This window comes from Megalops cyprinoides, chromosome 3 (assembly GCF_013368585.1).
Source record: "Megalops cyprinoides isolate fMegCyp1 chromosome 3, fMegCyp1.pri, whole genome shotgun sequence".
Taxonomy (NCBI): Eukaryota; Metazoa; Chordata; class Actinopteri; order Elopiformes; family Megalopidae; genus Megalops; species Megalops cyprinoides.
This window is the reverse complement of record NC_050585.1, coordinates 26,734,070-26,756,399: the sequence shown is the minus strand read 5'-3', so window position 1 is coordinate 26,756,399 and position 22,330 is coordinate 26,734,070. Positions and strand designations below refer to the sequence as shown.

Sequence of the window (22,330 nt, the reverse complement as noted above, 5' to 3'; positions counted from 1 at the left end):
AAGTGGCAAATGTCACGGTGTATTGATAATTTCGAACGGTGATAAGGCCACTTTCACTGGAACTACTTCATAGCCGCGCATTATTACCGTGCATTTACCGGGAAATAATGCACACCCCTCCAGCCAATCAGAAACGAGTATTTAACCAACCCGTGGTATAAGTCGCAGTAATAACGACCAATTTGACCCAACATTCTCAGAACATTCAGCAATTTTATTTGCTAACGTTTCAACTCGCTTGAGTTTTTAATCTGTGCCATGAATTCACTAACCTACTTCTTCTCCTTCTCCTTTCACCGGCGTGGCAGAGTACCCACGTTAAAGGTGCATGCCACCACCAACTATACCGTGAGTATGTGACATCATGACTTTATAAAGAATACTGGACATTAAACCTGTTTAAATATAGCCATTTGAATCTGTAATTGTTTATCTCCCCCCCCAAGAGATTTGGCAGGACCCGCCACTGCCAATTTTGCTAAGTTAAAAGGAAAAACAAATTTTATACGAATAAAAAATTCTGATATATTATTTAATAAAGGACATTTTTTCCAAGTTCTTTTTTCTTCGTTTTTTTAATATCACGATAAATATCGTATCGTGGACTTTTTTTTTATCGTAGTATTATCGTACCGTGAGTTTTTGGTATCTTAGATCCCTAGTTTACACAGATGATAATTCTTTGTGACAGTTCTGGACACAGGAAAATTCCAGCAGCCGTCCACTCCCGCTGAGAGCTGCACATGCTGTCCTCCGCCAGCCAATTACATGGCCGCACTCAATTGGAGGAAATTAAGATCAAACACTGGCTGCTTTCATATCTCCTCTTTCAAGAACCCCAATTAATACTCAAAGACATTGCCATCATTTAATAAAACAAATTTTATTTACAATTCATTTCCATTTTAATATAAACTTTAATCATATATACACACCAGTTATCAAGTCTCCAATGTGGCCAAGTTAAGGAAAAAGAAATAAAACGAATACTATGTCCCTTATTTAATTAAAATACTTTGGATAGCTTTGCCTTTACTCTGAAGAGGTGAAGTGTTGAGTAAAGTCACAGTTAAATAAAATCCAGGTCACGATTGATGAAATATTACAGTGTAATTGATAGTGTCAACAATGCCAATGAGAATAAGTTACAAATATTTAACAAAACTATTTAATTTATCATCGTCTTACGGGTTACGATACATTTTACAGCAGCTAAAGCATTTTATTAAGGCACATCTCCAATGTTGTGTAAAAAATGTAGTACTTGAGAAAATGCATGAGGCAAATGGGAAAATACACACACCCAGATCATTGACAGCTCAGCATTCACAAATGAGAGGAAAGTACAGCAAGGAAAATATATGGAGAGAAAGCAGATTATATACAAACTAACATAAATTAACATTATGGAAACCCAGGGTGTTTTTTTCCTGTCTTCACATGTGACATCAAGCTGTAAAATGGGTGAAATAAGAATAAGGCTTATGTAAGAAATAATAGCCAAAAGTATCCAGCAGGGGGGGGTAACTCACTGTTTCTTGAACTCCCTATAACTGTGAGCCAAAATTGTTTATGTACAACCACAAGGCAAAAAAAGGAATGGTGAATAAAAGTTAAGATCATGGAATGTGTATTTTAATGACATTTTCACCACCCTTAACTGTAAAAGGATGTTTTTACGTATGAGGGCCATACATTTAATATCCTTTAGTTTCCCAAATGATTTGGAAAAGATCAACTGCAGACTGAATTCACTAGGTTTGTAAGTATGTGATGAACTGAATATGCAACTGAAGTATTTAAATAACTGCTTAATTCAGCGTGGAAATGAACACAGCATTATAAAACACTATTCACTACATTATAGTATTTTAGCTAAAGTATGAAACTATTACAGATGTTTGAAACTGAATTTTATATCTTTCAAGTGACTTGATCAATTTCAGGAGATCTCCAACAATGATATTGATGCCTATATAAACTCTTTTCTTTTGAAAATTGATATCTTATATATACACACGCACACAATTTAAAATCCTGTATCTAATTAAATAATCATTGGACATACACATACCTGTAATTAGAAGACTTAAACATGATTAAATCACATCCTAAAATGTAATTGAACCAACCAGCGTTAAACTGTACTGCATAGCTTACCCAGCTCTGAAGTACCATTTTCATTATGGACAGAGCTAGTGAACTGAGGAAAGGGGTGCATTATTAGATATTACATTATAAAGGATATGCATAGGTAGATTTTTTTTTCCTATTAGTAATCTCAAACTTGCAGTACTGGCTGCACCTTGTTTCTCATAAGTAGTTCTTTGATTCATAACCACAGAAAACATTTTTCCCCCAAACTGAATCGCTCATGGCACAAGTCCAATGGGAAGCCATGCTCCAGCTTTCGCAATGGTGTACGGGAGTCATTTACGTCCTGGGATCCACGTGGCGCTGGGAATCCCCCTCGAAAGCCAGGTTGTCATAGTGGGGCTGGATGTCAACTTGGACTGCGTCAGGATCAGGGTTCTGCCTGGCCAGCTCATGCACTGCTGTAGAAAAACATAATGCCAACCAGTCAGAGGACCATGCTCAAATTTTCATCTTAGAAAATGTTCAGTCAATGCCAACTGGTTTTTGCCTTTGACCTCAGAGTACAAAACATGTAGAATAGCACAAGAGGAGAAGGAGGCGCCCACATTAGGAGTTACAGTCTGAAGAAATTTCCTGTACCCTCTTATACATACAACCAATTAAGGACTTCCCAGGCCAAGGGACAACACATTATTAACCATGGTGGTCTGGTTATATTTTCATTCAAGCATTTAGATGACAGAGAAGGACAAACACATCAGCTATTTATCAGAGCAGTAGCAATGCTAATGGAGTAAAAGACAGATTGCAGGAGCACATGTGCAAACCAGACTTCTAGATTTCAAACACAAGTGTTAAGATCCGGACTGCACTTTCCCAGGGGGCAAGGGGACATAGCTATAGGCACTAGCACATATTAACAAGGTCATGTGAAACCATCCAACTGGAGAAACTGTGTATAGATGTAAGGACTAGGTGGGATCTATAGTCACTCCACAGGAGTGCAATGAGGCAGCTTGGTGTTGTGAATGAAGAAATAGCAGTTCTTTTCAGGAAGTGAGATTGGATAATACGACAGGAAACCCAGCACTTGCTTGAATATTTAGTCAAGAGTTAAAGTAGCAAGTCACTGGTGAACCTTACATACTGTAAAAGCCCTTGGCAACTACATATTATTTCTGAAACCCAGGCTAAAGGACAAAAGGCTGAACAAAGGGCTATATTTATTTGATTAAATATATATGCAGTATGTTTTGGTAGCAACATGACAGCCAGGAAAAAAACTTGTTAACACATAATGAAATATGGAACTCATGATAAGAAAAGCCCTTGAAACTCAGGTTTTTTTGTTGACATAAAGGAGAACTGAATGATGCTTACTCTCATACACTGCTGTTTCCTCAGCAGGGACGGTGTGCTCCTCTGTGCCCTGTACGGAGGCGTAGCCTGAAGAGGCGGTCTCGCTGCGCGTGTCCTCTGGGATGCTGGGGAAGGACCTGAAGTCTGGAGGCAAGGGGACCTGGTGACTGGCCTCCTCCACGTCCGGCTGCTGCGGAGGGGGACACACAGGGGAGGAAAATTACCTCACTCACATATGCTGATGAGGGCCTGGAGACTGCACTGTGTCACGGTGACGACTCAACGTGCACAGGAGAAAAGGCAAAACAACAACACTGCAGGGTTTCTGGAACGCCTTTGTGCGAATCCATTTACTGTAGCGTGTGGTGTGTTCACTTTTTATTTAACTGACCTCACCTAAGGAAAAAACATACCCCAACAATGTCCACAGGAAGGCATGCATGGCAATATTGCTTTGGAGCCATTGGTACAATAACACAATTCCAGCCATTTAAGAAATAAGGACCAGTTCTATTACTCTTAAAGTAATGAAAATCCAGTGTCCTGTTCCCTCCTTCCAGATAAGTACACGACTGCTTTTAAGTACCAAAGTCAGTATAGTTTTCCAGCACCATGCAGTCTCATGAAGAAAGATCTCTAAGAAATCACCATTGGCATTTTGCACCCAAAACTATTATACACAGTCGCAGTCATTGTTGAGTCAAGACGTCTTTAAAATGATATTGAAACATCTAACTTCATGCTGAGACTGGTTTCAGGGACTCCACAGTATACCTACCTCAATCCCCAGGGCTTTCAGGATGTCACATTTACACATAGGGCAAGTTCTGTGCTCCAGTAGCCAAGGCTCAATGCATGTTTTGTGGAAGAAATGGCTGGAAGAGAAGGTAGAAATACTGAGTGGATGGAACACCCAAGGGCAAAAAGTTGACATAGCCACAAGGGCTGCCATTCCTTATCAACAGCTATTTTTCAATGATTTACTATAGAGCTCTCTGAAGTACAATGCCTGCAATGATGTTTTGGAGAGTCATACAATAAAATGTGGAAAGTATATAGTGAACTTTTAGCACACAAAAGACGACCAATTTCTGCCACCAGGGCTGAGGCAAGGCTTATGCGATGAAAGGAGAGAGCCCTCAACCCCTATCTCTATCAAGTGTGCAGGCTTATCCCATTTCAGCCAGCAGTCGCACTGAAACAGGTTCGTCCTTGCTGGGTAGGACGCTCTAATCAACACTGGGGACACTGGGTACCTGTTACAATCAGTGGTAACAGTCTGTCCCCTTGACACCAGATAAGAGTTACTTTTCCAAAGAGTGCAAGATCTGATTTCACCTGTAATCTGGGTAATTCTAATCTCATTTTAAAATTCTGTTGTTGTTTTTGTATCTTTAGTTTAGCCCTTAGGTGCATGGAGGAGGAAAAGTGTGTTCTTTGCAGATTATGGGTCACCATGATAGGTGTCAGACTGAAGACAACATTCAGTACTGTTGAGCAAGCGCGCATAAAAAGGCCTTGTATGCATTTCTCATGAACAGTAGCCTCCTCCCAAGCATCAGGACACAAGTACATGAAATTACCATGGATGATAAACATAATATGTCTGAAAGCATCCCATGTTTCTATTCCTTTATACTACTATACTAATTAATTATTTGACAGGGACGATGTATGATTCTGAACATTAATGCATGCAAATTCATCATAATGTATAGTCAAATAATTTCCTATCCAGCTCATTTTCCTCTCAGTGTGTGTTCCTGAGGTGTGAAATTAAACATTATAATTGAGTGAGCAGTTATCAGACTCCAGGATTCACACTATAGTAATTAAACAGGAAATGTATGCATCTTTTATTTACACTGAAGTGAGGATGAGTTTAAGTGGGTGACAGTATAGGTAATAAAACATACACAAGTAAGGGACAATGATAAACTCTGTCCATTTTCAATCAATGGCTTTAGAGCTCAACCTACATTCAAGGGAAATGTCTTCCTGACTGAGCCACCCCTGGTACCTTCTTTATCAAATAAACACGTAAGAAAAGCCAATGTGAACATGATTTATCACTGTTGCGTCATTTTAACAAAAGAAAACAATTCAGCTCTTCGTTTGGAATTTTTAAAAAATCGAGACATAACAGTCTCATGATATGGGAAACGTAGAGATGAGCTGCTGAAAAGAGCTGCGAGTGCATGTATATACTGTATAACCTAAAACACTCAATACAGTCAAACGCGTAGCTATGAAGTAGAGTTTCTTGATGTGACAAGGGCTTATTCTGAAGAAAGTGTGAAAGAGTGAGACAGACATGAAAGGTGAGTTCTACTACTACTTAAATTCTGATAAAATAGATATATTACTTGGCTGTGTCCATACTGTTGTCTTGTTTTAATATCTTTATGAATACGTTTCACCTGGCCAGGCTACCTATGACTATGCAGTCAATAGTATTGGACACCTCATTGTAATCAACTTTGTGTGGCATGTGCCACAACATTACAATCAAAATAAAAGATACTTGTGCTCAATGATAGAACAACTATGTTATATATGTGCATTATAGTTTTTACATCATTAATGCATTCTGATAAAGATGATGCCAAAATGCATAAATACATCAAGGCCATTATTGAGTGAGCTGTTATGTTTTTTGTCTTATCAGACAAAATCTATACAAAACACCTTATGCAAATAGCCTCCCTCCAGACCAGTACATACCAAAGAGATACACTGAAATTCATCACGTCCACTTGCTGATTGCATTGAGAACATTACCAAGTACTGCAATGTAGATATGCAAAGCCTACAAAAAAAGTCACATTGTTTTAGAAGTTTGATGCATACTTGCAAGTCAGTGTGACGACCACATCACCAGGCTTGTAGACATCAATGCAGACAGCGCAGGTGTCAGCATCTGGTCCCGTCTCCTGGGGAACCATGGTTAACAGAATGCAACGGTGAGATTTGTTGTAAATGGAAACTTGGCTCTTTGCTCTCAACAATGTGTCAGCATGAGAATTGTGTTTGGTTTAAGAGTAACAATGACACATGATCTAAGGATACAAATTGTAGGAATTTAGTTGGAGTACTGCAAGTAAGCAACGTACCCGGTCGTCTTGTTTCAAGGTCCGAACCAGCAGCTGGCCAATGGCTTTCTTGGCCTCCGCTTTGAGTTGTTTCTGCAAAAAGGGGAGCACAGCAACATTTTAAGGATGAGGTTGGGAAACTTCAGCCTTGTGGTGCAGCTGAAGGTGTTGTGTGTTATGTTCCATTATTAACTTCCTTCCTCTTGCACAACGTTCACACCTTAAATGTTCAGTGACCCGTCTCTGCAGCTGGTTTTTGCTCAAGATTTGGAAGCAGACTAGTTTGCACAAGTAAATACAACAGCACCAAGCTGGGATTCAAGCATCATACCCTGGTGCCTGACCTCAGTACTCTAAAGACTACTCCACAATGCTGCTGCTCAATTGTTTTCACTCACTGTAATGGGGAACATTGTGAGGTGAAATCATAGAGAGAAAGGCATAATTACGTATTCAGACAACAAAAGCACCATTGTGGCCCAACTGCACCAAAGCGTTTGCACGCCTTGTCCAGTGCATAAATAAGTGCGAGGCTATTACAGGCAGCCACCGAATTCAGTGGAAAAGTTTGGCACAAACAAACTACCTACAAAACAATTAACATGGAGCCCTTTCTTCATTAATACAGAAATAAGGTGAGTCTGTAGTCAGTACACAGACAGATTCTGAACATGGCTTCATGAACAACCGACCTAATTCAAACACAAAATTTTGTTCCAGGAAAAGGAAAACAAACCAAAGTGATGATGTCACAGTAGAGACCTGTATTCCCCTCAAGAACTCAACCACTTGAGTGCAACTTCATTAATGAAGCACTACCATGTTTGCGTTATTTAACTGCTCCTGGGAGAAGAGGCTTACTGGAAACATTACATCAGCTTCTACATAACATGGACTGCTCTAGTGGCTGTAATCCTACATGTATGTTGCTTTTTCATGAATGAATTATGAAGAATTATGTCATAAAGTTGTGACTAAATGAAAAAAGATACAATAGATGTACAGAGGTTTGGCCAAACAAACACAATATGCAAGTTCATCAATTGCAGTAATACAAAGCCTCAGAGGAAGGGAGCCGAGTAGTTGACTGGTAGTAATGAAAAACCTCTGGGAGGCACAAACACTCACTTGAGTATACCACTGGAGCCACTGAAACAAAGGAATAGACTAATCATGTTTTTGTGTGAGGGGAAGAAGATGGAATGGTTGCCAACATTTAACAGCTCCCATAACATGCTTAATAAATAACTAAACCACAGCAATTGAGAAATAAACTGTGATACACGGGACTAGATTTCTCATTCCAGGCTCACTCCGTTGTATCTTACTTTTGCCTCAATGCTTACCAGACAGGCAGATTAGAGGAAGAGGGCTGTTGTCATTCTGCATAGAGAGATGACTTTGCATACTATTATGGCCTGAACAAAGGCCCGCCTGTCCTAGTGCAGCCGGCTCAGTGGGCGAAGTCCTGCACCAGCCTTCGAGTTCCTGCATAATGGGGGAATTTTCACGTCCATCAGCCCGGCCTGTCCTTCCAAGGGGGCTCCAGCAGGATGGACGAAGCTGGAGTGGGGGGCTAGCGGAGCGGTACTGGAAATGCGCTCAAGAAATCTCATCAGGAGTGGCACTGCTGTGTTAAAAACTCAAAGCAGAGAGAGTGTTTAGCGCTCTCCTGATATGTTTCTCCTGGAGTGTATCCATGTGCTCAGATCTGCCCGTGCAGCAGTGCATTGGTGCAGATGCGTTATAACTTCGCGCACCAACAAACCTTCACACCGTGGTCTGTCCATGTGATGGCTGTCCAGCTTGCATAACAGAGCCAAAGGTCCAATCACACAGAGCAGCGACTACTGGATGCAGAGTCAGAGTGTCTAAGGTTCAGACCAAGGCTTTCTGCCTCAGTGACAGGTGCTTTCTACCTCCCAGGGAGCACAGAGTGGTAGCAACTGGTGGCATCTGAAAACAGTCCTCATTACTAAAAAGTTAGGGGTTGATACAAACTGCCTCATACTAACAGAGAATACCAAACATCAAAGTTTTAAGCATATGTAAACAAGTATACATTTCAATCAAATGAGCTGAGCAGTTTAAATCATTATTTACCATCACTGAGCGATTTATAAAGATATATCCCAGTTCTTTCCACACAGAGATGGGAGACCCACGTGACATGGGTCTATGTAATCTATCCAAAGAAACTGACTGTATCGATGGCGAAGCAGATAAACTATATAACGCGCGTAAATTCCCTGCCATCAATGCTGAGGTATCATGTAATCAAAGGAAGCAATAATTTTATGATGACCAGCCATGGATCTCTTCTCTGCTGCAGCAAAAATGCTAGTCTTGTGAACTCAAAGCAACAACATTTTTTTATTTAGTATCACATTCATCTCATATATCCAGAATTCATCCAAATGACCAATGTGCATCATTTCGATAACACACAAAAGTTACAAAGAGGGTGGCCTGTTGGTCGAAGTTGCCATTGGGAAAACCTCCGGCCCTGGACACATACTTACATGCATTGCTAAACAACAATAATTTTTTTTTTTGTATGTGCCCCACTGATGCTAAGAACAAGGAAGACAACCAAACACAACCCATTCTTTTAAAATAAACCGCTGTTAAGCATGTGTCTAAAATGCCAACACAAACCCAGTGGCAGCCCACATCCACTGCTGGTGAACATGGACAAGGAACAAGGCAGATTTTGCCCCATCTCAGTGATGCCTACATGAAATTGGGATGCCCAGCCAACCCTAAATACTTAATGAGCAAAGCTCCTTGCCTTGCAGCTCAGGTTTCAGAGGTCGTCTGATGCGTGAGAGCAGTGCCAACACCGGAAACTTTGGTGTGTTACAACGAAGGACCCAAACGTTTTTGGGCTTCAGGGTACCCAAAACACACATATACACACACACACACACATACACACACACACAGACAAGCCCATGCTCATTAGAGTGTGTGATTGTGGATTATAGTGGTAGGGGTCTTGTGAATACAGATGGATTATGACACAGGGGTCTAAAAAAGTAAGGCTTCATTGCACATCTTATACTAGCTTCTCTTAGTGCACATGCAGCCTGACTACATTCTGACAGCTTTGCAAGCTGGTTGTTCAACTAAAGCATAACCTGTAAGAATAGAAGTGTTTTTTTTAAGTTAGGCAACTTGGGTCAGAAAATATAAAGCTCTGAAACATTTTTGGTTCTCTGCTGAAATGTTTTAAACTGAATGCTTACAGAAGTGAACAAGACAGCCAACATTTTAACCATTACTTTAAGACAGTGTTTTTCACTGTGTTCCTTTAATAGCCTGAAAGCAACTCAGCAAAACTGCACGGTGGAATGAGGTGTGCTGGTACAGTGGAATTTGCTCTGTCCCTTAACCTGAGCAAAAAGAAAAAAAAATGCAGCTATAGAAGGATGGTGCTAAGTTTATCTTCACCTGGTACAGGACACCTCCTGTTGAAATGAAGTTAGACTACTTAAGACCTCAAAAGTGTAAGAATGTCTCTTCTTGGACCAACAACTTACTGTAAGTTAAAAAAAAAAAAAACAGCTCTTAACAGGGGCCATCGTGTTTAATTGTGGAAAGGAAGTGTCCATTTAAGTTTTTGTTTACTGTGGACTTTCCCCATCCCCATAGCTCCACAGATTGTGGCGATTGTGTTACATGGCAGTTTGTCTCAACTGTAGAATTGAGTTGTTACTCAACTCTGAGATGCTTCTTGTCAAACAAGATAGTCCTGTGGTGCAAGCAATCAAGTGACATACCTGTGACAGTGAGATCGGCATTATCAGCCAAGAACAAATTCCAGAAGCAAAGAATTCCAGCATACTTTCCTTGTACTGTCATTACATTGTGAATCCACCATCACTAAAAGCTCAGAGTAAATAAGTCTCACTATCAGGTGGCAAACACCAACCTTTCTTTGTTTCATCATTTTTCCTTCGGAATTGTTCACCTCTGTAGGCAGACGTTGCAGTAGGAACTGGTAAACTCTCTGAACCATAGCAAAATGCTGTCACAGGATTACCAGCAAACTAGAGGACAATGTTAGTTATAGATAGCATTCACTAGACAGAAAAATCCTTCCCTTTAGCTAATGTGGCCTACCATCGATGGCATCGGATGGCTCACCTGCTTCCTGTTCTGCATGCGGACGCTGTTGAGTCGGCGGGCCGAGTAGAAGATGAAGTAGCCCACGGTGGCAGCCGTCACCACAAAGAAGGAGATGGAGACGAAGAACACAGAGTAGTGACTCATCCAGGGCCCGTGCTGCTTTCCCACCTCGATGCTCATGGTGACAGCAATTCCCTTCTTGATCAGGCTGACGATCTCCATGCCCCGGATGTATCCGATCATGATGGCCACGGTGCCCCCGGTTCCTGTGAGGGTGATGACACAGAACTCAACATTTCACCCTTTGTTACTTCGTTACTGCGCCCAGCAAACCAACCAACCACACCAACACAAAGGGTTTCGTCAACATGAAGATGCATTCAAAACATTCACATTGGGACTTTTTTTTGGACTTTTGTTAGAGTTTAAACTTCCCATTTCTTACAAGAACAAGGACACATTTTCAAGGGTGGTTTTCAAGACAAACATGTGAAAGATAATGGTCTAAACAATGACTCAGTGATTCTAAACATAAGACTTCTAACACATGCAACTGAACCGGGAGGTTCATTTTATAATTCTTTGCATTTCATACAATACGGCCCTATTATGTACCTCATATATGTATCATATACTGTATGTAACTATGATACAGGCATGCTCTCGCAATCTGTGTTTTGAAATCCGCATTGAGTTAACTAACAGAAGTTACTGCTAGGCATGCTAGCCAGAACATGTTAGAGAAGCAAGACACCACCAGCAAATATCCTTCATAGATTTTTGTAATAGTTAAGAGCTGAGAGAGCAGATATCACCGAGGATAATGCACAAGTCACAGCAGTACTCCTTTATGACCCTTTTGAACCTCTATAGTAGCATTTTTACCATTCTTTTTAAATGGTGGTGTTACAAAGAAGCATGTAGAAACATCCAGTTTAAGAGTACACCATTACCTACGGGCATAAAACTTATATGCGCCAGCATCATAGCAAGATCTATAAGGAAGTAAAATGTGTGCAACTGATATGGCCTATGTCATGTGCTTTTAAGACAGCCATTGTGTGTAATTACTATTAAAGAATGGATTTCTTCATAACTGCAGGCACCTAGTCCAAGTAAACTACTCATTTGAACTATACAGTGTAACAGAGTGATTTAAACCAATTGCAAAAACATACTATACAGTAAAAAGGACAGATACCAAAAAGTGTTGTTTGAAAAAAAGCTTAACAAGTAATCAAAAGATGCTGGGCAACTTGTAGCTTTATTAGAACATGTCTCTCCACCCAATGTAGCATCGGAGTAGATTTGCTCAGAGGAGTTTTGACCAAGCCAGCTTTTGCACAAGTCACCACAGCCTTTGTTATACAACAGCACTGACAGAACAGCTTTGGTGGTATCCCTGAACTGATGCAAACAAAAGCACAGGCACTCTTGTGAACGGCTGCACAGGAACACATCCACTGATAAGATGGCCTCTTTATCATGTCAAGTTTTCTCACTTTGAATAAGAATGTGGAGACAGAATTAGGCTTGGAACTTCGCTGTGTGAAGGGCTAAACCTTCAAACTGCTTCAATGACCACATAATGACATACGCACACTTACACACATTTTTTGTACTTCTGGACCTTAAATCACAAGTCAAATTCGGTGTTACGCACACATTCGTGAAGCACCCTAAAGCAGCTCTCTAAGGCTTAAGTAAGCAACAGTAGTAATACACTGGCGAGTAGGGTTGCCACCTTTTATTTGTGAAAAACCGGGACACTCGCACCAAATTTTTTTTTTCTTTTTGGGTGGGGTGGGGGATTAAACCATATTTGCAAATATAATATGTTAACAGTTGTAGGACTCCCTATTGCCTCTCTTACCTATATTTGTTCTGACGCAGACGCACTCCCTGACGCAGTTGCACTCACTCTGGACTCCTTTGTCTGCTGCTGTCCCTTTCTACATTAAATACAGATTTTTGTAACGTGTGAACATATACTGTCTAATTATGCACTACAATAAAATCTAATGATATGTCCAAAGATATACTCCCTTTAGCAATGAAAACATGATTAGATATATTATAATAGATTATAAACAACTATTTAACTTAACGAATTTGGACAACTTAACACTGACATTTCTCACCTCTTTTTCGCACTTACTTTATTGCCACAATCCGTAGATAGGTAGCTGTGGACGTGAAGCACTCTGTGGTATACACTGCTAAGCTCCGCTACTGCTATCCTGTCTTCCCCTGGTGAACCTTTTTTGTCATAAATTTTTTGTCATCATTTGTGTCATGACTAGATTTTTTTGTGTTTGCTTAATACAAAACTCTGATAATTCTTTGTTATTGCATGATTTTCCAGTGCTGTTTTTCCTTCAAATTTAGCTGAAATTTTGGCTGGACACAAAACATAGGCGGCGGAGAATGGGTCTCCTTGGGTGGGCCTTACCCATTCAGAAAAGTTCTCTTTCTTTTCGAGTTGTATGTTGTAAATCGTTTTTTCTTTGACACTGGTGGCTCGTCCCATTTTACAAAGTTTATAAAAAAGTTTTAAAAAGTTAACAAAAAAAAAAAACCCTAACGTTACCTCTAGCTCACAACTGAACTCACGGTGGGGTCGTGGATGTGCATGTGCGCGGCAGACCAACAGCCCGGACAGTTGCTAGAAAGCAAGGTAAGCTTTTGTATTTCTGCTACCAATCAAATAAAAGTATAGACATGGCCAATCGTCGCTGTGTTTTACCCGTTTACTGACACAGGATTGGATGTATAAACATAACTATATATATATACTATAACTAAACATAACTTGAAACTATTAAATTCTAAATTAGACATACATTTTCACAAAAAAAAAAAAAAAAAATCAGGACAATTCGTATCCCGGGAAAGAATATTAATTTTCCAGGAAAAGTCCCTAAAAAAAGAGGACAATCCCGGGAAAACCGGTACAGGTGGCAACCCTACTGGCATGACCTGCTGTGTAATGTGCTTTAGACTTTGTTAACATAAACAGTATGACTAAGTTTTATTTATTTATTATTTACTGTTACATTCGTAGGGGTAGCAAACATCCTGAGGTTCAATACTGTGAGTTCTAACTATAACTAATGAAAACTTTGCCATACTGCTAGTTGTCATCTTATCCCAGATGGATTTACCCCACCAGGAATACGTTCAACAATAATGCTATTGTCAACAGGGAACAAAATAGTTCTTTGTAAAATGACTGGCACTTTCATTTTACTCTTAAAGTAAAACTGTAACTGGCTTACTGACAAGGTAGCCTGCATTCTCAGAACAAGAACAGGAGATTCACTGACATTCTTCAATGTTGATCCAGAGCAGGAATGTCATAGGCCTTTTACCCCCTGATCCAGAACGGGTATATCATAGGCATTTACTGATGATCCAGAACAAGAATGAACTAAACGGAAGATTGAACAACATTGACAAGTCACTTTATCCAAAGGAACACCCCCTAAATTACTTGTTTTACTATATCTTTGAGTTGTTTGGTGAAAATAACATAAACAAGTATTATCCAAGTATGCTAAGTAAATAAAGTTCTAGCGCGGTGACATTGCATTTATGGCGGTGGGGGGGTTAATGGCCACTGTCCGATTGTTTTGCTCAACTGTTTACTTGGTCTGTTGCATATGAAAACTGCAAATGTGCTTTTTATGACTCAAACCTGACCTTTCACGTTACTTGCTCTTGTATGACAAGCTATTCATCAGGCAGTTACGTACCAATACCAAGAACGGGTTATCTTGGGGCATTTAGCAACCCTACATTTCCCAGGGGCTAACTGCCTAAATTCACATAAAAAGGGCTTTCTTACTACCAGAAAGTTTGATGAGTTATTCTCCCTCTCCATTTCACTGTCCCCTGACACAAGCAATCATATGGCAGTGTGACAGGCCAGTTTGCATAAGGGTACATTATGTTTTGTGAAAAATAACAAACAGTTGAGCCACAACTCAAAAGGAATACCCAGGAATACCTACCTTTCCCTTGTTCACACAGACTGGGACTTTAAACATATGTGATCCTAAAGTACCCAAATAATTTGAAATGAAGGTCATTTTGTAAGTATGGTATGGATTATATTCAAAGGTTCCCTTCTGCCATTATGTGCTCATTCGTTTTACGGCAAATTACTAGGAAATGTGTGAAGAAAAAACAATCAGACCAAAGCTCCATGAATCCACTTCTGCAACGAGTGTAACACCAGGCACCCTTCATGAGTGGACAGCAATGCTGACCTGTTAAGTCACTACTTTGTTTAGGCATTTTCCTATGAAAACCGAAACTTGCAGTTGACAACCACACTTGAAAATGTGTGTCCTTGTCCTTGTAAGAAATAGGAAGTTTAAACTCTAACAAAAGTCCAAAAAAAGTTCCAAAGAGAATGATTTGAACACATTTTTATGACAATGAAACCCTTGCATTTCAGTTCTTGGTGTTGTCAAATGGCTGGTTTCACAATAATAGCATGACAAAATGTTGTGGTGGTGACAGCTCAAGGCGCTGCACGACACAAAAGAAAGAACCCAGTAAGTTGGAGAGTTAATAAGCAGGAACACTGCAGATTTATACAGTTTAGGTCAGCTTCAAAGAAGCACAAGTCCAGTTTAAATGTACAACATTGTGAAAAAAAAATTGAATGTGTACAACAGCTACAATGAGGTGACTGAATCATACCCTTTTTAATGACAGGGTAATGAATAAACATCCACGTGAGACAGTGAGCTACTGAAAGACCGGCTGATCCGATACTGCACATCTACAGAAACCTGTCCAACCTGCTTGTGACTTTGCTGAGACTGCCTCCCAAGCTGACAAAGCTAGCTTGCACAAAAAAACACACACACACACGCACACAAAACCCTGCAGAACAGGAACAGTGAAAAGCAGAGCCGCATACTGGAGGGTTGAGTGTTTTTCTTTTTCTGCCTGGCTGAGAAGCGAGTCCCCTCATACCCGCCATGTCAGTGTTACCAGGCTGAAGTCAGCAGTCAGAGACCTTGTGACCACATTTCAAATATGATTCAACAATCTGCATGGCTGTGTTTCACACTGTCAAATGACATTGTGTGAGTGCTCGTGGGGTGGGTGGGGGGGTGGACAGTGGATTGTCTTAGTTGTGTCATTATAAAACATAATTTGTCAATTTTTATCAACAAATTGCTAGGGCAGAAGAATGTGAAGATGGGAATGTGGTACAGGTTACATTGGGTCACACTGGAGCGTGTCGAACAAATAAATTTGGTTATGAAATTAAATAAAACAAGATCGTGCACAACACAGGCTTGTTGGCTCTTCCATTTCCCCTTCAAAAACTGCCTGCATATTTTCTACAGGATTAAATTTCACATCTCAAGTCTGCCACTTTGCCAGACTGATTTTGGTGATGTGGTCATATTCACAGATTTCCAGTTCATCCCTTCAGCAGCCAAACCAAAACACTCAATCACACAATCATTTCAACGTAGAATCCGCCAAGGACTTCAGGACTTCAACAATAGCAGGTTTTATACATGGACAACACTTGGTTGCCATTTTGGTCCAGTGGGAAATGGGAGGCATTTTAAACCTGATGCAAATCTTAGTTTAACATATCTACTTTGTCCTCTGTGCTCTAGAGCGGTAACACTGCTGGCACTAGACTTCGTTGTGACACTGTTCATACACGCTCTCTTTTAACTTTTTTCAGCAAACCATACAACAATATGGATCCCATCCAGAGAGATAAGGGACGGGAATATAAAAATTTGTTAAAAGGCACCCACATTCTGTAAGGAGTCATTTCTGAAAGAAGTGTGAACAAGTATATATAGGAATATTTCTCCACAATAACTGGGATGAGGGATATCTGGAGCCTTACAGTACAGGTGTCTGCAGACTTCACTTTATCCCACACATGGGACAGTAGGAGCATTTGGCATTTGTAAATTGTAGACAAGATGAGGAATGGCTGGCAGGGAATGAATGAATCCATTTATTTGTGAGTGTCATAGTAGACATACATGTTCTGCGTGTGTGTGTGTGTGTGTGTGTGTGTGTGTGTGTGTGTGTGTGTGTGTAAGTAACTGGGGGTTAAGTTAAGAGTTAAGTTCAATCCTGAATCCTGAATTCAGTCCTGAACTTTTAATGACCTTGGTAGTGTTGTACATGCTGCAGTTAGACATAACTGAATTGTCCACTGATGTGTGGTTCTTATTCAGTGTTCTACTGCCACATCAATTTAACATTTGCCGTTAGATCTCAGTCGGCATCATCCACAACTTCAATTTAAATAAACTCAAACAGAACACACAGAAAAAGCTCACAAAAACACTGCAAACTTTGCCCCTGACATCGGTTCATTAAAAAGAAACAGATTTCCACTTCCTGTAAACATTGTTTACTTAAGGGGGATTTGCTGCCTCCATTGGAACAATCTACCAGAGTAATTGGATTATGATGCTTTGGACTCTAGCATGCAAGACAACACTGCATTGGGCTAGTAAGGTTTGGCAAGTAGAATTTGACTCAACATCACGCAACACACAAATTACACTTACTCCTGAACTGTGCAGCCATTCTGAATGAAAATGATCTGACAAACATCTCCCCAGGGCACTTCTCACACTCAAAAAGCAAATAAACTGACCAGACAGAAGAATGGTTCACTTCAGGAGGTTTAAGCCATCACCAAGGATCACAGTTAACACTAGTCTGATACGCTAATGAGACAAGAGGTCATCAGCAGCTTTTAAAAGGAACCTTAAAATTTAACTACCTTAAAATGGATTTCCTTGGAAGAACTGCACCAACTTACAATTCTAAAAGAGAACTCCTCGATAGACAATACTCAAATACTTGCTGTAATCTAATGTCTTCAGTTCCATACATTATTGAGATAGTACTAACAAGCAAGAGTCATATTTTATGACAGGGGGTTTGGTCTGACAGTGCAATATAGGCAGAAGATTCAAAGGTACCTTGAGTAAACAATGTATCACCTTCAGAATTTACCTTTAATGCAGACACCATCCACCTAATCCTTTACTTAGTGTTTACGAGAAAAAAGCTGTAAACACTCAAACACGAAGATCCATAAAAAGCTGTAAAGACACCCCACCCGGACCGTCATAAGACCAAAGATAGATGAATCACGTTATGAAGAGGAACCACTCACGTTGGTACTTGCTAAGCGGCATAGTCAAAGTTATGTAGCCACACGGTTTCGCAATTAATGTAAGCCTTAAAATGAATGCTACCATGATTTGGTGCGCACGATTTGACTTTCATGAACCTTTCTAGGTTGCCGTCGAAATGGGTCACTTAAGTAATTTTCCAAATGCAACTCACTTTAATAGATTAAAGAGATAATTCAACCACTCGTGTCCAAAATGAAATCAAATGACACTGTTCTTATTAGTTGTTAAATGTATTTAGCGGGGCAACAACTTTGACACTGAAAGAAAGTTTATGCAATTATTTGAGTCAGATGTAGCTGTACATTTTACATACCTGGGTGAGACATCTGGATAACCCGGTTATCCGTGCCCGGTTCGTTAAAGATTACAGCAGCGATTGCTCCTTTGCTGGCAGCAACATTGATCTTTTCTGAAAAAGTACATCCATGTCCGCGTTGAATCAGAGCAATCCATCCCTTTGAATTGACTGGTACATCGTAGAAAGTATCCAGTTCACAGCCGTGGATCGGCTCCGGCAAAACCACATCCCCTACTACTGACTCTTTCGGAGAGTCTTGCCCATAAAGTCCACTTTCCTCCTGTCGCCAGAATGTTTCGTTGCTTTGCGGGTCGACAAACGAGACATTCATATAAGCAGTACATATGTAAGTCGCCTGCGCAAAGTGTAAACTCGAAACCTGAAGGATATAAGCCACAAACAACGACGAAAACACACAAGGTTTCGTTTGGGGGCCCATATTCTTGTTTACACCAAATTGTAAACCGTCGACCAGAACAAAGTTACCATGCAAATATCCTTTGTCTTTTTCAAACAAAACAAAGGATAAAGTAGGAAAAAAGTGTTCAGTGCCCGGATTCCCTTGTTTAGACGCCGCTGACAGGTGAACTATGCGAGCTAGTTGGATCAAGCTGCCTCCCCTTCTAATGAGGTCAAACTGTATTTGAACACACCCATCTGCTCCTTAAAGTGACCGTTAACCTTTTCTCTCAACCAGAAAAAGATGTGCTTTAAAGTACCAAGCTAACACGAAGTAACGCATATTACGGAAGCAGAAGAGAATTCTACATTTGATTACCCCCTTCCCTAATTTTACAGTTGCGAAGGTGTACAACTTCATCATTTCATTGCGAGACAGTACCACAGAGTATATCTGTCACTGTTAAATGAGTGATTAATCTTGAGCACGTCCATTTTTTAGCGACGTATCAATAATAAAACCATGCCAGTTCAATTCAGACAAATTACACATTGTTTAATAACTCGTTGTCTAGACAGCTAGATCTTACTATGTTCAAGGCATGCTGGTTTCCACAACACTATATTCATGAAAAAGACATAATGCTTTTCTTTGTGGATCTTCTACGTTGCAAATGCAAAAAAAGTCATGGTGTATATGGCTGCAAGAATACGTTCTCTCATGTTATACGAACCTGAAAAAGGGATCATCATAACATGCTCACATTATTAGCCCATGCCGCCATCTATTGGCTAAGGGAAAGTAATACTCGAAATTCAGTCCTTGTCCTTTATGCCGACAGGACATTGGGCGATATTCTTGGTCCAAACAAATCCTTTAGCTGACCAAGGTTATTTCCAAACAAAAATGTCCGAAATTGTCAGTGACCACGTGCCAGCCTCTATGTAGCCTATCAGATAAACTAATAATTAGTGATAGTGAAGTGATACTAACTATTGATTTTTGTGGGTCCCCTTGCAAGATGTCGTATTCATGTGGCCGGCTAAAAATGTTTTTGTGATAGTTGCCTTTCTAAATATTTGACCTCTCTGAAGCCGAAACAATCATCACATTATTAGAGGCTGTTCTTGGAATATGTGAATGATTTAGATGCTGGAATAATTAAAAATGTAGTTTAAGTGCATGGCAACTAAGACTTATACACAAAGCCAGATGAACAAGTCAAAAACAAACAAAAAAACCGTCACAAAGTCACTATTCATTTTGGATTGAAGAAGTAATGGAAACCAACACTGTTGGGTAAACAGTTTAATTCAGACTGCATAAGAAGTCCACACCTGCCACATCCAGTCAGTCCATAAAAAGCCAGAATGACAGATAGCTTTCAGTCAATTAAAGAAGGTGATAGATACCAAAGGAAAATCTGACATATCTGACTAAATAAAATTTTCATATCACAAAATGAGTGCAGCTGTAAACAGCCATAGTGTTTTTCATTTAATCGCTCCAGAGCTTCATAGTAAGAATGTTGCAAGAGCTCTTGAAGAAAGACCAAGTAATTTACAGTCAAATATTTCCTCTCATACCCATTCTTTGTACCTGGCATGTTAGACTTTACTTCACAAGGCCATGTTTAGCATACTGCTATAAAGCACATTGATTTTGATTCCCTGTGTTTTGAACGCAATTCTACTGCAAGAAGAAATCTCTTGAAATGTCATTTGTTTTTGAAATGTGATCATGACAGCCATTGGTTTTAACACTTTAAAACAGGGTTCAAACTTATCTCTTAGCAATTTGTTGTCCATACAGCATAACTGCAGAATTTATACTAATGGAGACCAGTGCACTGATGGGAATACAATTCAGTTATTTCTTTAGTGGAGGTATAAATAAATGTACAGCAACAAGCACAATGAATTCACTGCTATTTACAGCCATTTTCTAGTGTGTTGTGTAATTCTGATTGCAATATACATTTTCCTTTCATACCGGTTTCATTTTCAAATGTAAAATGAAATAAGCAAATTTAACATGACAAAGCCTTGCAACTGCATACCTGAAGCACCTAGCAACTGTTTTGTTTGTCTGCAATGCTCCTGGATATCACCTAGATACAGAATAGTCTAAAGAAGAGCACTGAAGCGCCACTTGCCTGATGCAACTATATGTGTCAAAGCCCACATCCACAGGTTTGATACACACTGTAACTTAATATGAACTTCATGGTCCTGTTCCAGGAGTTGCTGATAACCTTAGAATAAGTAATTAAAGAGCTCCAAAAATATAGTCTCCCCTGTTCCCCAAAGCTTTCTCAAGCACACACTGGTGAAAACAACAAACATGCATAGTATAAAACTTTAATATGAAAGTGTAAGACATGGGTTGGCAACATGTCAGTGCATGATATTACCAACTTGTTTCTACCTACCAGTAATTCCTGACTTTTGAAACAAAAACTGTAAGATTCTTTGTTTCCATTACTTTCTAAATCATAGTAGAGACAAGATGTGATGAGGATTATATTTTCTGTATTGCACTGTATCACAGAGATTTAACTTCACACATTATCTGCAATCCATTATGCATAAGAGCCCCTACATACACAAGCCGCATGATGTTCACACCTCCTGCAGGACATGACACTGCAGTGGATAACTTCCAGTCTACTTCAGCTAAATTCAGTAGCTTTTCACCAGATGGTATCTGGGAAATCAGTGTTAAACCTGGGCAAAAACCGACATCCTTACCGTGGTGTACCATGGGACTCCTCTCATTGCCGGTGCCGGCCAGGTTGTAAATCACCACTGCGGTAGCTCCGCTCTCTGTAGCGGCCTTGATCTTCTCAGCAAAGGTGCAATTCCCCCTTTCAATCAGGGCAATCCAAGGCCCATCAGTGTTGTTAAACTTGGTGTGGCGGCCGCAGGCCAAGGGGTCAGTCACAGGTAGCTCCACGCGCCCCTCCACCTCGTCGAGGGGAGAATTCAGCCCATACAAGCCGCTCTCGCTCACCTCTGTGACCGTCTGGTTGTCGCTCGCGTTTCTGTAGCTTATTTCCACGTAAGCCGTCCAAAACACGGTAGCTGCCCCAGCATGCCGAGTGGCTGCCGTAGCCAGCAAGAACCACGCAAAGCAACCGATGCCACAATGCGCTCCTTTCCAGCCCATTTTCCTTAAATAAAACAGCCTCTGTGTCCGCAAAGCCTGCAGCTCAGCTTAGCTCAAGTGGAGGTTTCTCTGACTGCCGCTGCGGGTAAACTGACACCTCCCATTGGTAATCCAAGCCCATCCTACGTCAGCTGTGGTTCCTGTTATCCTTAATGGGCCTTGATCATTTTCCTTAGAGCGGGCTCATCTGCCTGTGTGGGCATATCCTGAACATTCTGTGTAAGGTTGCTCATGTCAACCTACTACCTCAGGAATGCCTAACAGCTCACAGAAAACAGAGGCAAAACTGTGGAATTCATTCATGCATGTGTTAACCCATACATCTTAACAACCACACTTTCCTAGAACATCTCCCACAAGAACTGCTCCTCAAGTGTTTCGATTAAACACAGCTGTTGAAAGTAAAAACAATCAAAGCAAAGGGAATATCAAATTTTCAGCATTATACTGCTGCCACTAAAATCATACAAGCTGGATGATAAGTAAGTATGATAAGCTTTGGACAGCACAGCAGATTCATATTTGGGAGATTTAATTCCAGTGGGACATGAATTATACTCTGGAAACCAGATGG

At 40.3% G+C, this 22,330-nt stretch overlaps 1 protein-coding gene across 3 annotated transcripts; it reads right to left on the bottom strand.

Annotated features, from left to right (window-relative positions):
* Positions 1-1,989: 1,989 nt before the first annotated feature.
* rnf128a (ring finger protein 128a) lies at positions 1,990-22,034 on the bottom strand. Of its 3 annotated transcripts, none has more exons than XM_036525627.1 (7): positions 18,204-18,842; positions 10,698-10,945; positions 6,570-6,641; positions 6,307-6,389; positions 4,235-4,331; positions 3,478-3,646; positions 1,990-2,552 (listed from the first exon to the last, which is right to left on the bottom strand). In XM_036525627.1, the coding sequence occupies exons 1-7, from the start codon at positions 18,625-18,627 to the stop codon at positions 2,434-2,436; spliced, it is 1,212 nt and encodes a 403-aa protein (XP_036381520.1). In that variant the 5' UTR covers positions 18,628-18,842; the 3' UTR covers positions 1,990-2,433. The 3 variants fall into 3 exon arrangements, with proteins under 3 accessions (XP_036381520.1, XP_036381521.1, XP_036381519.1); XM_036525628.1 differs by lacking the exon at positions 18,204-18,842 and adding an exon at positions 21,339-22,034 and having other exon boundaries at positions 1,996-2,555; XM_036525626.1 differs by having other exon boundaries at positions 1,999-2,555; positions 18,204-18,835.
* Positions 22,035-22,330: the final 296 nt, after the last annotated feature.

Coding starts and splice junctions, on each gene's coding strand:
- rnf128a (XM_036525626.1), bottom strand. CDS start 18,627: ATGGGCCCCCAAACGAAACCTTGTGTGTTTTCGTCGTTGTTTGTGGCT. Junction 6,390..6,569: donor CCTTGAAACAAGACGACCGG/GTACGTTGCTTA, acceptor ATGGTTCCCCAG/GAGACGGGACCAGATGCTGA. Junction 3,647..4,234: donor TGAAAGCCCTGGGGATTGAG/GTAGGTATACTG, acceptor CCCCCTCCGCAG/CAGCCGGACGTGGAGGAGGC.